This window comes from Kryptolebias marmoratus, linkage group LG21 (assembly GCF_001649575.2).
Source record: "Kryptolebias marmoratus isolate JLee-2015 linkage group LG21, ASM164957v2, whole genome shotgun sequence".
NCBI lineage: Eukaryota > Metazoa > Chordata > Actinopteri > Cyprinodontiformes > Rivulidae > Kryptolebias > Kryptolebias marmoratus.
Window position 1 is genome coordinate 18,287,820 of NC_051450.1, and position 14,758 is coordinate 18,302,577.

Sequence of the window (14,758 nt, forward strand, 5' to 3'; positions counted from 1 at the left end):
CCCCCCCCCCCCCCCGTCCGTATGGCTTCAGCTGAACTTTCCTTTAAATGACGTAAACGGTGAAAAAGTGCAATCAATTTTGCGGAGCAGGATTCTGCAGTCCGAGGCAGACGTGCCAGACAACAAAACAACAAATTGCACTTACTTTCCTAAAAAAATCCCACAGAGATGAACGCGGGCAGCCAATTCAACCGGCGGCATGTTGTTCCCATTCTGCTAACCCATTTAAATTGAGTACAACTCTTCATGGGTGGCTCATAAAACACAGACTAATCACTTTGGTCAACACCATGGGGGTACTCATCAGAGGAGCGCACACTGCGAACAAACGCTGCCTACTACCTGGCTGGGCGTTCGCATTTAAGTGCGGGACGGAAGAAACGAAGGGGAACAAACAGCGTCCTCTGTGATCTATTTCTGTGCCATTAAGGACGCTAATCCATTCGCGCAATTTAATCCTTCAAAAGAACTCCATCAGCACGCCGGCTTTCAGATAATGCTCGGTGCTGATGCCAAAAGGGCTGACCAATTACGATGAAGTCAGGAGAAAGTGAAGCCAACACAAACTAATCAGGAAGAGGATATCCGCGCAGGTAAAAACTGGTGATTAATATTTAGCACATCTGCGCAGGTGGACGGATATTTAGGCTCGGGCGATTGCTCGATAATAAAAATCCTGCCACTTGTTAGCTGTCGCTGTGATTTTATAGAAGTATTTTAAGCGAGAAAGAAAAGAAAAATACAGACCACCATATCAGAGCCAAACAAAAATCCAATCTTGTGTCGGAGAAACAAATTAAACCAAGAACGTTGCTGTCAATGAACACCAGGGTTGTGATTAAGTCCAGCTTCTTTAAATCTGAAACAGTTAGCGAATCTTTAATCACTTTAAGTATGGCTTTCAGCAGCAGCAGTACGAGCCGTAAACCTTGTTGGCATCTCAACTTAGTTGGCTACACAAGCGCCAGACGTGGAACATCATTGGCATTCATTTAGAGTCAGGCTTGTGTCCAGATAACAAATTAAAGCCCAATACTATCTCCAGCTTTTATTCGGTTTGGACCTGCTCAGCATTTAAGCTGAACAATAAATGCTGCGCCAACAATTAGTTGCAAACTTTATGTTTTACAGGTGGCGGGCAGGTAGAGTACAATGGATTTAACACAAATAACTATTGGCTACTACTGGAGTAACCTCAACAATAAAGACTTGGTGTGGAAGGCCAAGCAATGAGCAAAGAAGACGTTTAAAAACTGCAAAGCCGATAAACAGTCATTGATTCTGTTTCTACAAGCAGTTATTAAATATACCGTTAAAAATACAGGCCCTGTCTGTTCTAACACGTGTGTGTGTTTATGTTTATGTTGTGTTTGCACCTTTCATCCTCATGTCCTCATTTGTCAAAAAAGATTTGGACAAATGAGGACACAGCAGGCTGCTTCATTTACATGACTGCCTTTTTACACCAGAAACCACAACAACAATGGAGCCATTTTTATCTTCTCATCATCATTAAACTATTATTATAAAAGTGTGCCATGCACAGATGGTTCTTTCCTTTTATTTTGATGTGGATGTCAAATTTGTAGCCACCTGCTGCTTGTATCAGTACACGTAAGTCACGGTTTGGTACAAGAAAATTAAACATATAGCAAATGCATTTTTTTATTTTTTGCAGTCAATATCTCTCCCAGAAGCAGAAAAGCTGGGACAAAAACAAATAAACACCCTTGTTAGTGGGGAAAGGACGACGGTAGCAGGTTGCGTACAGCAATGCAGGATTTGTCAACTTCAGCGTAAAATAAACTTTTCTTTTCTTTTTTATCCAATCTGAATGTAAACAGTAACCCACAGGCCATGTGTCAATCAGAAAGTTTCATAAACTCCAGTAAATTGAGAAAATATTAGTGAAAAAATAAAAAATACAATCAAACAAAAACCAAGTTGCGTTTGCTTCAATAATCTGACCCAGACTTGAACAGAATATAATCTCCTAGTTATTAAAATATGAACTAACTTCTCAGTTAGCCGAGTACTAATGGGAGAAAATAAGGTTTGATATCAGAGATACTGAATAAATGCTTTTGGCTTGCCGCATTATCTTTCAAACTATTAATTACATGACTCACTTGCTTGCCGTACTTTGCATTCCACTTTTCTTTAACATACTTTTGAGCTAAAAACGGTTTACTATAAGATTTACACATTATTTAAACACAATAGAAAAGAAAAATAACATCCATTTGATGAAAACAAACTCTAGGTCAAGGATTTCAAAACGTAAAATGTTAAGCATGCATGGAACAGGACTAATCTGAAGCGGAGCCGAAAGGAGACACGCAGGTTACCTGAACAGGTAGTCTTTGTCTCTGTGGCGACAACCAAAGAACAGCCAGGTCTCACCGAACATGGCCTCGGGCTTCTCCTTCCTCTCCTCCTCCCTGAAAGTCAAACAACGGATGTTAGCAGTCAATCAATACAGACAGACAGCCAGCGCAGATGGAGGCGAGCGAGTCCTTCCTCACAGTGGAGGTGAAAGAAGAGAAGTGACATTGTTATGAACAGTCTGTAGTGACGGCAAACGGAGTGCAGAAATGACCAGGACATTATGCTTGTATGTGTTATTAAATTGCACCCAAACAGAGTAGATTCCATCACAATAAGCTGCTGAAAATGAAACTACGTGTCAGTGCCTGTGTGTGTCGGACTCTTCTTCAGTAAAGAAAATTGCCCCCCAAAAAATGTTTCCCGTTTTGGCTTTGGACTTTGGCAAACCACCCAAATTCCCTTGCAGGCGACACAAAGGGGCTACGAGGATGTGGTTATCTGCGCCACACACCTGCTGCAAAACTGACAGCTCTACCCCCCCAGATAACAACAGTTGACCCCCCACCTTTGATGATGCTATCAGTCAGCTGAAAGTCCCAAATCCCCAGCATTATCTGGTGCCCAAGTTCTGGAAAGAGGATGGATGGCTGAAGTAACCAAACGTGAGCAGGGGCCGGGCCTACCTATAAAGACACCACTTCCCCCCCCTGAACCCCCGCTCGGTGCCAGTCAACGAGTGAATCAATTCGGCTTCGTCCTCCAACTGTCAGAAAATAAAAACCGCAGCCAACTCCTGAGCATACTGGAGCGAAATGAAGACTTTCTAACCGTGCGTTATCACAATAATTTGGAGCTGAAATGCAGTCTTGGTAAACAACAACCACTTTCTAATGTTTTTACTCGTGTCAAACTATCCAAATAAATCAGTCTACACATTCGAACAAGACAGTGTAAGTAAAGAAACTATAATAACTGATTTTTGACGGTGGTTTGGGCCCAAATTACACCTGACAGGATTTAAAGTTGAGCGGTTTAAACCGACTGAAATTGAAATTCAAAAGATTGTTTTTGCACAAGAAAAGCTAGATTCAGGAAAACCAATTCTGCATCCAGACAGAGTGATAAAAAAAGGACATTAAAAATGTTTTTTTAACATGATAGAAAACATCTTGTGTTTCTGCAAGACAGACAGAAACATTGAAACTAAAGTTAAGATCAGGAAAAAAATAGATCACCACAAAGTTGCTCAGTTGGTTCGTAATTTCCCTGTTTTGGTCCTGGTACTGGTTTTAAAATGAATCTGAGACAGAAGACAGAAGTTTTCCTGGTTTTAAATAAAAATAAAGGTTGGACCACGGTGCTAATTTGTCAAAGCAAATATGCATGTTTATATCATTTAAAACTGAATATCGTCTGTGTGCCTTCAGCTCTAAACATGTATATCTAACTCCTGACATTTTCTGACTAAAGGATAAACAGATTTATAACATTTTATAAAATAATGAACAGAAGGATCCATTTTTTATTGCAGTTTGACAGTAATTAGCCGTAGAAAGAAAAACAAATCAATGCAAACGGGTGGTGGTGAATACTAAAACAAAGCTTTGCTCCCATTAACGACATGCAAAGTTAACTTGTTATTAAAAATATTTTTATTCGGACTTCATGTTTGTGCGTGAGGCTTTGTAACAAAGCTATCCGGCAGACTTGATCTGAACGCTCAGATCCCATCCATTAGCATCCTGGACGAGATTCTTCTGATCTGCAAAACAGCCTGAAGTAAACTCATTTTAGTGGGGCTCGTCTCTCTCCTCTCGCTGCCTGCCCTAAAGGGATCAATACCAATATGAAAAACCTGGGTTCCATTCTGAGCAGACCACACCGGCGCCTTTCCCTGAATACAAATCACATCACATCACACGGCCGCACTAGAACAGCGAGCAATCCACTCCCAGGAGGAAAGGCATAGCACTCCATTTGGGGTCTAAATCAGAAGCGCTTGCCTTTCAGCTCCATTCAGATGATCAGCGAGAGGGGGAAACTGCAAAGGAAGCCGGGGTTAAGACTTGGTAAACATCAAAATTATCTCATATCTTTCATCTTTATCTTTGCAGCTCCCTGAGAGTGGAGCTTAGTGGCTCATTTTAAAACAAAAAGACAAAACAAACTCTAAACACATCAAGAGCTGGAGGATTAAAAACAGAATTATGCCCCAATCAGGTTGTGTCGTCAGCTGACAGCTTAGTCTAAATAATGGAAGCTCCACATAAACTTTAATAGAAATTGTCAGAATGAACGAGTCGAGCACAGCTCCTGCCGTACCCAAGAATTTAACTAATCGGATGTTTTTTTGTCTCCCAAGAGATGAGGCTTTTAATTCCTGCTAAGAAGATTAAGGCTAACCTCTCATTTAAAATACATTATTTGTTTAGCTGTCGCTGCTCCCAGCTAAGCGGGAAGACAAAGAAAATCACATTTTCCATAAAATCACAAACAACAGCGATCGATACCAGACGACTGGGGAGCCTTATTATAATCTCCTGGTCCCACCAAGTGAGCCTCTGACCTTTAGAGGCTCTTCTTTTACTTGTTACCAGTGCTCTAAACTCGTACAAAGTACTTTTGAAAACAGGCATTGATTAACAATGGGGGTGAGCGGAAAGGGGAGAGGTTGGAAGATCGAAGTGTCCTCGTATTGTTTTGCTGCCAAACAGGGCCCCGTCTCGTGCCTCCGGGCAGATGTGGCGTCCCGTTGACAAACCGGCGATTGTTATCTCCTGTCAGAGTGCGGTGTCAGCGTTAGATGGTGCACAATGCCACGCCGTGACAGGTTCATATAATCCTCCCGAACAAAACGCAGCTGGCAGGGGAGAGGACAAGACGCGCCGACAGGAAGAGGGCAGAGTCGAGCTGACGAATCGATTCGCATGACTTTATATTGTAACGGTGAAGAGCTTCTTGAGATAAAAAGGAAAAAAAAAAAAAGAAAAATCAATAAAGGAAATTTTATAAAATAAACACTGGGCTTGCAAGGAAGCATTTGATGTGAGACTCTGCGTTGTATGATGAAACAAAGCCCTCCACAATCAATTGATGAGGGAGCATTCTGCTTTAATAAAGCACTTACAAGTGGATTTTTGTATAACATTTCAGAGAGCGATGTTCAGGAAACAAAGAGTGATGTGTTTGTTTCTCTGGCACTGTGCCTCCATTTGAACCTCTATTATTCAGAAAAGGGTCAATTTCTGAATAACTTCAGAGCTTCTCAAACACCAGATGACTCGTCCTCCTTTCGGCTCCTTTCGGCTGCCATCCCTCCTCAGAGCCATCACACGAGGACGTCAAGCCACCGCGGCTCAGCGTCGCAGGAATTTACAGACGATTGGACTTGACTGGGGCGCAACCTCATTTACACAAAGCCACCCAAGAGTTAGGAATGTCAGTCTGACAGGAAAAAAAAAAGGCTTACCCTGATCTGACAAGTCATGTTGGCTGTGATCGTGGCTAAACGCTCAAACATCAGCCTGGATAGAGCAGCGTCAGTGACGTTTAATCCTCCTGACAGGTCATCTTCATGTAGTCTTGAATTACCCATCATATCTGAGGCTGATTAAACAAATGTCACGTCCGCAGTGATTGTTTAACTAGCTGGGCTAACTTACTCAGCTGGCAGTCGGTGCCCTCACACCACCTCGTTGGCAATTACAAGGGATGAGTTACACCAATAACGTGGCCACCACCTTCTGGTCTTTTTTTTATCTTCAAATCAATAAAAGCCCGTGTGCTGCTTTGAATCCTGTCTCTTTATTACAGAAGTCATAAACGTGTGCATCCGAGAAGGGCTGATTTATTCCAAGTGAGATGAGGAGAGCAATCGAAATAATCCCTAACGTGATCTCAGGCCTCGCTGCTAGATTTATTATGCCTTATGTGATGTACACGGGGTGGACTTTTATCAGCTCTGAGCAGGGTCAAATTTAACATTTCTGCTGATTACTCCAAAATATGCAAGACGATGTGCACTTAACACTCCTCCAGCATTGTGAATATTCAGGACGATTCTAGCTGGAAAGACTATGCGCCGCTCTTTGCAAATGCATGAGGACTGGCGTGACTTTACAGCCGCCGCTAACTTTTAAAGTTACAGCTCCGGCACAGGGCTGCTCTCGACAGTGACATTTTTAAAACGGGGAGCTGAAAACCCTCCGTTCTCTGATAGGGGCTTTAAAAGTTTAGGCATACCCAACAAGTAAAGGATTTACTGACCTCTAAAGAGCCCGTTGCTAAAACTGCAAACTCTGTCAACATTTCAATCAAAAACGTTGTAATATTTTTGTTTCCTACGATCCTAAAAAGAAATATATTTGAGCTCTCAGAAAGGCTTAGTAGAGCTATGATTTGTTCATAGAGTAAAGAAAGGCCAAATTTATGAACACACAGTCCTTAAAACTCTAAATAGCTGCTTATAAACACATCTTTATCTATATTTATTTAAACAGATTTATATATAAAGAAACTCTGGGTATTAGGATCTGCTAAAATGTTTTAAATTAGCTCCATCATTTGTTTGTAATGCTACTAAGAGCTAAGAAGTGACTCCGGCATAAATATAATTCTCATTTACTCGTAAGAAAATCACATTTTGCGTAACGTCAGTGTGAATATCTTTGTGAATAAAAGTCTAAGGAACCCCAATGCATTTTGGGAGCAAAACTTGTAAACTTAAGCTGTAAGTTCTTGCTTAAAAACCACATATGTTTAGGGAAAGTAATGTAGAATTTTAAGAAAAGAACTGTTGAGCATGGTGGTGGCGCTATGATACTCTGGGCTCCTGGGGTTGGGAATTATAATCCATTTTTTGATGCCTCACATCGGTGGACATGGGGGATTCTGAATCAGTTTTCAAATGTCCAAAATCAGTTTTATGCTATGCTAATTGTTGGGTAATGTGAACTCTTAACATATAAAGTCAATGTTTATGAACAGAAAAGAAGTCATTTTCATGTGTAAATGTGTTGTTCCCTCTCCATATTTCAGTTTCACAGTGTTTTGGGTGGACATCGTAAGCTTACCAGCTGCTTCCTGGCGTTTATTCACAAACCTGATAATCACAAATAATCAAAATGCATCAATCGAACTGTGACGTGCCTCATGATTCCCATCCCTAATGTACGGGAAAAAAGCTTTGGATGAAAAATGATGGAATCAGCAACACAGAACTCGTATAAAACAAACAACCAAACACCCCCATTTTCATATAAAAAGATATTTTTCACCTTTGCTGGAGGAAGCCAATGAAAGGAGCCACTCCAGTTCCAGGTCCAACCATGATGAAAGGTACTGACGGGTCAGGAGGAGGTCGAAAGGAGCAGTTGGGTCTCAAACTCACGGGAATCTAGGATCAGAAACCATTACAGATCATTTAAAATAATGAGAGTAATCACAAAAACGCTGACAAGCCACTGTGGGCCTGCGATACTCTCCAAGACATACTAATGAGGAAACGTGAGCTTCAACTGGACTCCATAGAGTCTGTGGTGGAGAGGATACGCCTGCTGCATCTTCAAGTTTTTCTTAATTAACAACACAAACAAGTGGCTCAAAGCTAATTGTTCAGTCTGACACATTTGAGAGTTTCTAGGGCAGCGCAAAACATGAATTAAACATTGTTTAAATCCCTAATGACCAGCCCTGCTCAGTTTCAGAACATTAAGCTGAACGCCTGTCTTTGTTGGGCTTTAAGACCATATTGAAAACAGTAAAATAAGGAGGTATGATTTCTGTTATCCTGCGGTTCAAAATGAATACAAATAGGCAGAGGATGATTGGGATTTATAGTCTATATTTGCCTTTTTCCATCCCAGCCACTGCTGGATTACAGAACCGAAATGATTGTGCCCTCAGATATGAGCACGAAGGCAAAAACCACAAACGTGCAGAATCCACTTTCAGTTTTCTCTGCTCCCGTATCATCATTACCTTTGGCAGAAACGGGCCGCCGGAAGACTCCAGCTTCCCGGGGAAAACCAGGCAGGGATTGATGAGGTCAAACAACCAACCGGTACACAAGCCTCGCCTGCCCGCGGGCCTCCCAGGGCATGCTGGGAGCTCCACCGCGTTGAAGACAAAACGCAGCTTTCCCGGGTGCTTAAGACGAGAGCTTCGGAGACGGTCCCGGAGAGGCCGAGAGACGGGAAAACAGACAGAGACAAGCAGAAGCATGAGTGCGTGTGTGTGAGAAAGTGGAGTGAAATACACATAAAATACAGAGAGTACAGAGGGTTACAGAGAAGCTGACTTTGTAATATTATAAACAGAATTTAATTAGCAGCAATTATTCCTGATTTCAAAGATTTTACTTTCATCACTTTTTTCACTTTATAACTGTTTAAATTATACAACTATTTCTAAATAGTTATCTTTTTCTTTTATCTTTTCATTCCAGATTTTGCATTTTTCTCTCTTAAACATTTATTTCTAACTCTCAGCTTCTGATCACTAGTTTTAGCTAAGAATTACTCCTGAATATTGATTATTTCAACACACACCTGCATATTCTACCTACTTCGCCCTGTTCAGTGCTGCAGGAGGCTTTAATATATTCCAAATGAAACTCAGTGAAGGGGGGGGGGGGGTATACCCTGAAAAGGTCACCGGTCCACTAAAGGTTTCGATCAGAAGACATTTGCGAAAAGAAATCTAATCTCAGGCGTTTTCTTTTCCAATCACATAAAGGTTTAAGTCAACTAGTCTGACTGTTTTATGAACTTTTAACTGGTTTCCAAACCGAACTTTGGTGCGAAGTTTACAACCACGACTCTGAAACTGTTGGGAAGTTGTGCAAAATGTAAAATAAAAACAGAATGAAAGGATTCGCGGAGCTCATACAATCACATTTTATTCCCAATGAAACGCAGCAAACATATCAGATGTTGAAACTACAGAAAAGGGGCATTCTCATTTTCCATTTAGGAACAGCACTTTTTCTAAGATTGGTGGACCTCTGCCCATCTTTACTTCTGAGACATTCAGCCTCTTTAAAAAGCTCTTTTTCCTAATTAACTTAATTAAATGCAGCTGTTTCGTTTATACCTAACTTGAGACGTGTTGCCGCCATAATATTCAAATGCCCTTATTTTTCCTAATGGTTCAGTATTTGACATGTTTACTATGTTCCACTGCAAATAAAACATGAGTTTATTAGATCTGAAAATCATTGAATTGTTTTTATTTACATTCGACACAACGTCCAGGACAAAACAACATTTTTGAAAACAACAATTAATCAGAAAACAATCTGTTAGAAAATATAACGTTGTTTTCAGATTTATTCATTCTTTTCGACCTCAGGGTTACCTTATGTGTGACATTGTTACGAAATAAATATGCAGATTTTTTTTCAATCCAATGATATAAATTCAACAAGATTTCGCTCCAAATTACTCGAGCGCCACTCTGATTTTCCCAGCTCCCTTCAGGCACCTACAGACGTGTTCGTATAGATAAAAGTTTCTGTTTGTCTCCCTTCAATAAAAGCGTCTCTCCCGCCTCTGTGCTCCCATCTTCACGGCTGGCTAAAGCACTCTGCCGCTCTCTCTCATCCTTCACTTTCCAGTTCCTGTGGGCCACTGGAGACCTCTATTGACCACAGCATCAATAATGCAGGTCTCTAATGTCTCTGCAGCATCTGATAAACTACAGCCGCCCTCCCTCCTGTCCACTCCCCACCTCTCTGAGCAAACACACGCGCGCGCAGGCAAACACACACATAAATAAGCAGCTAAGTGAGGGACTAATGAGAGCGGTTGAGAAGTTCTGACATCGTGTTAGACGCTGCTGTTCCACATGAGCTTTAAAGCAAACCTAATAGGCACTAGCTTAAAAGGACAAGCAAATCAATGACTAGCTAAGTGAGGCTAAAAGAAGGAACACTCGGACTATTTAAGCAAAGTACAACTGGCTAAAGGCTATGCAATATTTACAGTCCACTCATTTGGGTAGTTTTCTTCCATTATTAAGCCTACAGGGGAAGCTACACTGACAAATACCAAAACACATGGACCTCGATGTACAGAACAAACCTAAAGAGACAGTTCAGACCTTCTGAAGTGGATGTTCTGTGAAACAGTTTCACAGCAATTAAATTTAGTTTAACTGAGTGGGGCTAAGACCAAAGTGGTTCGCTCTGGTCTCAGAGTTTTACAGTTTACATTGTCATCAATTTCAAATTTACATAGCACAAGGAACAGCAGCAGCAGCTAGCTGTAGCACTTCCTGTGCACTTCTGGCAAGACTACCGCAGTATTTCCGAGATAACTATGTAGCGGGAAACTGACTTATAAAATAGATTTAGCAAAAATCACAATGAAATTTTGAGAATTTGGATTTGTTTTAAAAGAAAAAAACAGCAGAAACCACGTTTGGTCTCAGCCGGCTCTAACTGTCCGACACCCCTGCTATAAGAGGTGCAAAGGAATGGTAAACTTAACTTAACTGGTCTTAAAGAAGCCGTAAAAAGCAGATATAAAAAAAGAATCCAAAGCAAAACGTCATCTGAGAGGCTGGATATGTAGTCTGCTGACACTGCTGTGATTAATTACTTCTGTTACTCTGGAATATTTAAAGAAATGGGATTAATATTGCTGCCTTATTATTATGTGTCTGCTTGAATCGGCTTGCATCTCCAAATACAGGGTCATTGGGTTTATAGATGCATAATCTTGATCCATTTCTGCAAACTGAGGTCATTAAAAGAGCTATCTGCAACAGGTAAGACATTACCTGTTCACAACCTTTCTACAGAACCCCGGTTCAAAAGGTCTGAAGCAGAACTTTAGGGCCGTAACATGTATCCGTCCACGAAGAGAAAAAGACGCTTTTAGGTAAATTCATTTCTCATTTCTACATTCATTCTACATATAATCCCCAGGCTGTGTTACCTGAACAGAGTTTCCTTTAGGAGTTATTTATAACTGCTTTCAAACTTTACATTTTCACGACTCGGTTTATCACAGGGATGAAGTTGACAAAAACAGCAGATCACCTGTGTTTATGCGGTTGCATTTCCGAGCTGCCAAGGGCAACGCCAATATGTGTTTTATCATGCAGACGCCACCTCCGCGGTCTGAAACGGCCTAATAAACTTGTGGATGCAGCAATCTATTATAATTCACAGCAATAAAACATGTGCAACAAATTTTCCCCAAACGTGATTAGCAGGGTTAAAGGGCCAAAACAATTTCATTCTTCACTGTAAATTATCCCAGTTGTGGCAAAGTCTCGATCCCTGAAAACCGCAGCAGAAATCCAGAAAAACGTGATGGAATGAGAGGAGTCGTACGGGGCGCGGACATGATAAATATGGATGTCAAACAAACAGAAGTTGTATTTTTCTGTCACCTCACCTGGCTGCTGAATAAGGCCTGGGCTGCAGTTTCGGCAAATGCTCTGAAAGGCAAGCAGAAACGTCAATCATGTTGTTGTCTCGCTAAGATCTGGTTACGCCTTTGACAGGGCGGAGGGGAGGGGGGTAAAAAATAAAAAAAAATATGTGAAAGTCATCACAGTCCTCTGAGACATCCCAGGTTATAGTCTTGTTTCTGGGACACACTTCTATATTTATGAAATTACAAACTCAGGGTTATGGAATCCCATGTGTCCAGATGTGGAGCCAGTAGGAAACAGATTGCTTATGCAGAGCTCATTTCAATGCCAGCCATGAAGGTGCCCTCTTTAAGGTAAACCGTGTGAGGAGGTGTCAGGAGGAATCTGGGAAAGTGCGAGTTAACTTCTCACCCCGCAGCAGCGGGGCGTTTCCCACGCAGCGGCCCGCGCCGCTCGTCACATCCAGAAGACGGGTTTGATATGAACGCCCAGATTTTATTTGCAAAATGACAGATGAAGCCAAAAAAAGAAGCAAATGGGCACCATATGCAGCAGCTGAGGCGCCGCAACAACACATTTTTCTGCTAAATTGCTCACAAAGACAAACAGCTGGGCTAAAGATGTTCTCTTTTTTCTGGATTTCTCTGACATCTGAGCGGCTCACAGACAGACAGAAAGCTCTGCAATTTCACATCCATTTTATCTGGGGTTTTTTTTTTACTAAAGGTGTGTGTGTTGTTTTTCAAATACTGAAAGATTGTTTTTTTTTTAAAAAAGCATGAAAGAAAAGAACACAGTCAATTTTCCCTAAAATGAAATTAAAAGTCTAGGACTAAGTGCTGCTTTGTATTTTAAAAATAAATAAATAAATTATGAAAAAACATAAAAGTCAACACACAAATTTCAAAGCTATTTAAAAAAAAAAACTACTGTTACCTGGATTAATGACACAAAAAAGTCGCCCACCACCTTCCAAAGTAGGATCTTCTTTCTATGACTTCTAAAATCTTAAATAACAACATTATAAATGATCTCCAGCATTAAAGCAAAGTTATATGAAATCTGTTGGAGTTCACAGTATGTGTTAGGGATGACTCTCAGCTACTACCACTTCAGATTTGAGCTCAAAATCTGTAAAAATGACTGAGTTAGAGCCATTTTCCTGTTTGCTAACGTGGATTAGCTTAAATCCACCCACAGACAGACAGACAGGACGCCTGATACTGGGAGGAAATAAACCTGAAAGACTTTCTTTGTGCACATTTAACCCAAGTTAAGTTTTAAACATGAGGATCTAATTTATTAGATTACTTTAAATGTTTTAAATGCTTCTTTATTGATAGAAACTGTGTATTCATGTATGTATTTTGTTCTAAAAAAATAGATGACTCACAGAGTGTAATCAGCCCGTTTCTCCTGGAGATCCAACTAAAAGCAAATCACTTCCCTTGTAAATCTTCAGCAACAATTAGGGCTGAGTCTAAACAGAAAGGACGGGAAAAACATTTTGTTGTTTTTTTTTTAGTTTGAAAACCAAAACAAAACACGGCTCTCCCTGAAGATCAGCCTCATGTATCCAACGCTTCTGCCAAGCTTCTCCTTCGGTGAAAGCGCGCACCCCTCCATCAGAAGGCATATCATATACGTTAACACAATCCTGTGCACCTGCGCGGCGCTCCAGTTGCCGCCTTTCTATCACAGATTGACGGCTCGCGTCTGAAGCGGAGCGAAATCAATCCATCATCTCCCATCACCGGGACATGAGGATACTGCAGCCAGAAACAAAGGATGCCTCGCTTTTACAACTTCCACAGCACAAAGTTGAGCTGCGCTGCAGGAAGTGGATAAAGGACATTAAATTATGCTTTTTAAACAAAAAAAAACCTCTTATCTAACCCACTGAGTCCCTGGATCTTCACTTTATATTCAGAAATGATCATTTTCAGGGGTCTCATCGATCACACTGCACTGCAACATAATCTGTTTTAGATCTAAAGTACGTCTTTGTATGCAGAGGAACCTTTTACCGGATAATAAAAATGAAACAGCAATATGGATGAGCCTAAAAGTAAAAAAATACATAAAATGGTTGCACACAAAGTTAGAGAGGTTGTTAGCATTAAGCATTAAAAAGAACGTAACTTGGAAAGGTTTTAATTAATGCTAATTTAAAACTATTTTGGAGTGGCAAGCTTGTGGTTCTATTTTTTAACAACTTAAATGTCATTTTATATGAATAGAATAGGGATATGCAGAACACATGCAGGTTTCTCTGTGAAGAATTCCTTTTTTTTAATTCAGAGGTAGAATAAGTCTTGTGGGATGATAACATATTCACTTTCCTTTACGTTGATATACTTTGTCGCACAAGTTACAATCAAGCTTAATAAATTATTCAGGTAAAAGAATAAAGCTGCACAGTTTCACCCGAGCCCTGCAGTAGCGTAAACTGAAAAAGATGCTCGTGGAGAACATTCATTTCCGAGAGGCTGTGACCCCAAAGTTTATTTTTGACACCTTATGAAACAATGGATCATATAACAGGAGAAATGGCTCCAGGAGGCAGGCATCTTTCTCAATTTATACCCAGCGCTGACTTTTCAACTAAGCCTGCAGAAAAGCTAAAGACGCCCGGGCTTAAACCCATCGCTCCTTGTTATTTACAGTTAGCGGAGCTCCAATCAGCGAGCACCTCCTCCTTCGGCGGGGGTAATGAACCAGGAGCGGTGCGAAGAAACGCAGCGGTGAACTTTAATGGCGACACACTGAGTCAGATTTGACCATTAACCTCTGATCCGAACTGACCCACCGCGCATTTTCGTCCTTGCAAAGCGCCGAGGCTCACCAGCAAACCGGCTAACAGCTGTTACCCCTGCGGGGCCTTCGACGCCACATTTTTCACGAGGGCACGACTGAACCGCTGCCTGATTTCTGCATCAGTTCACCACTAGGAGAGGAGAAAAAAAAAAAAAAAAAGGTGCTGTGGTTGGCAAGTAGGCCTAAAATAACTGACATTGGGGTAGGCCACGAGCTGTGACACAGCTGT

At 41.1% G+C, this 14,758-nt stretch overlaps 1 protein-coding gene across 3 annotated transcripts in view; it reads right to left on the minus strand.

Annotated features, from left to right (window-relative positions):
- The window catches only part of mtrr (5-methyltetrahydrofolate-homocysteine methyltransferase reductase), a 28,099-nt gene that overhangs the window by 7,070 nt on the left and 6,271 nt on the right, over window positions 1–14,758 (minus strand). For all 3 annotated transcript variants that reach the window (XM_037973078.1, XM_017428426.3, XM_037973077.1), the window contains exons 10-13: window positions 11,733–11,775; window positions 8,308–8,488; window positions 7,605–7,723; window positions 2,349–2,441 (exon numbers count right to left, since the gene is read on the minus strand). In XM_037973078.1, the coding sequence (XP_037829006.1) occupies window positions 2,349–2,441; window positions 7,605–7,723; window positions 8,308–8,488; window positions 11,733–11,775 (436 nt within the window). The remainder of the gene's footprint in view (window positions 1–2,348; window positions 2,442–7,604; window positions 7,724–8,307; window positions 8,489–11,732; window positions 11,776–14,758) is intronic.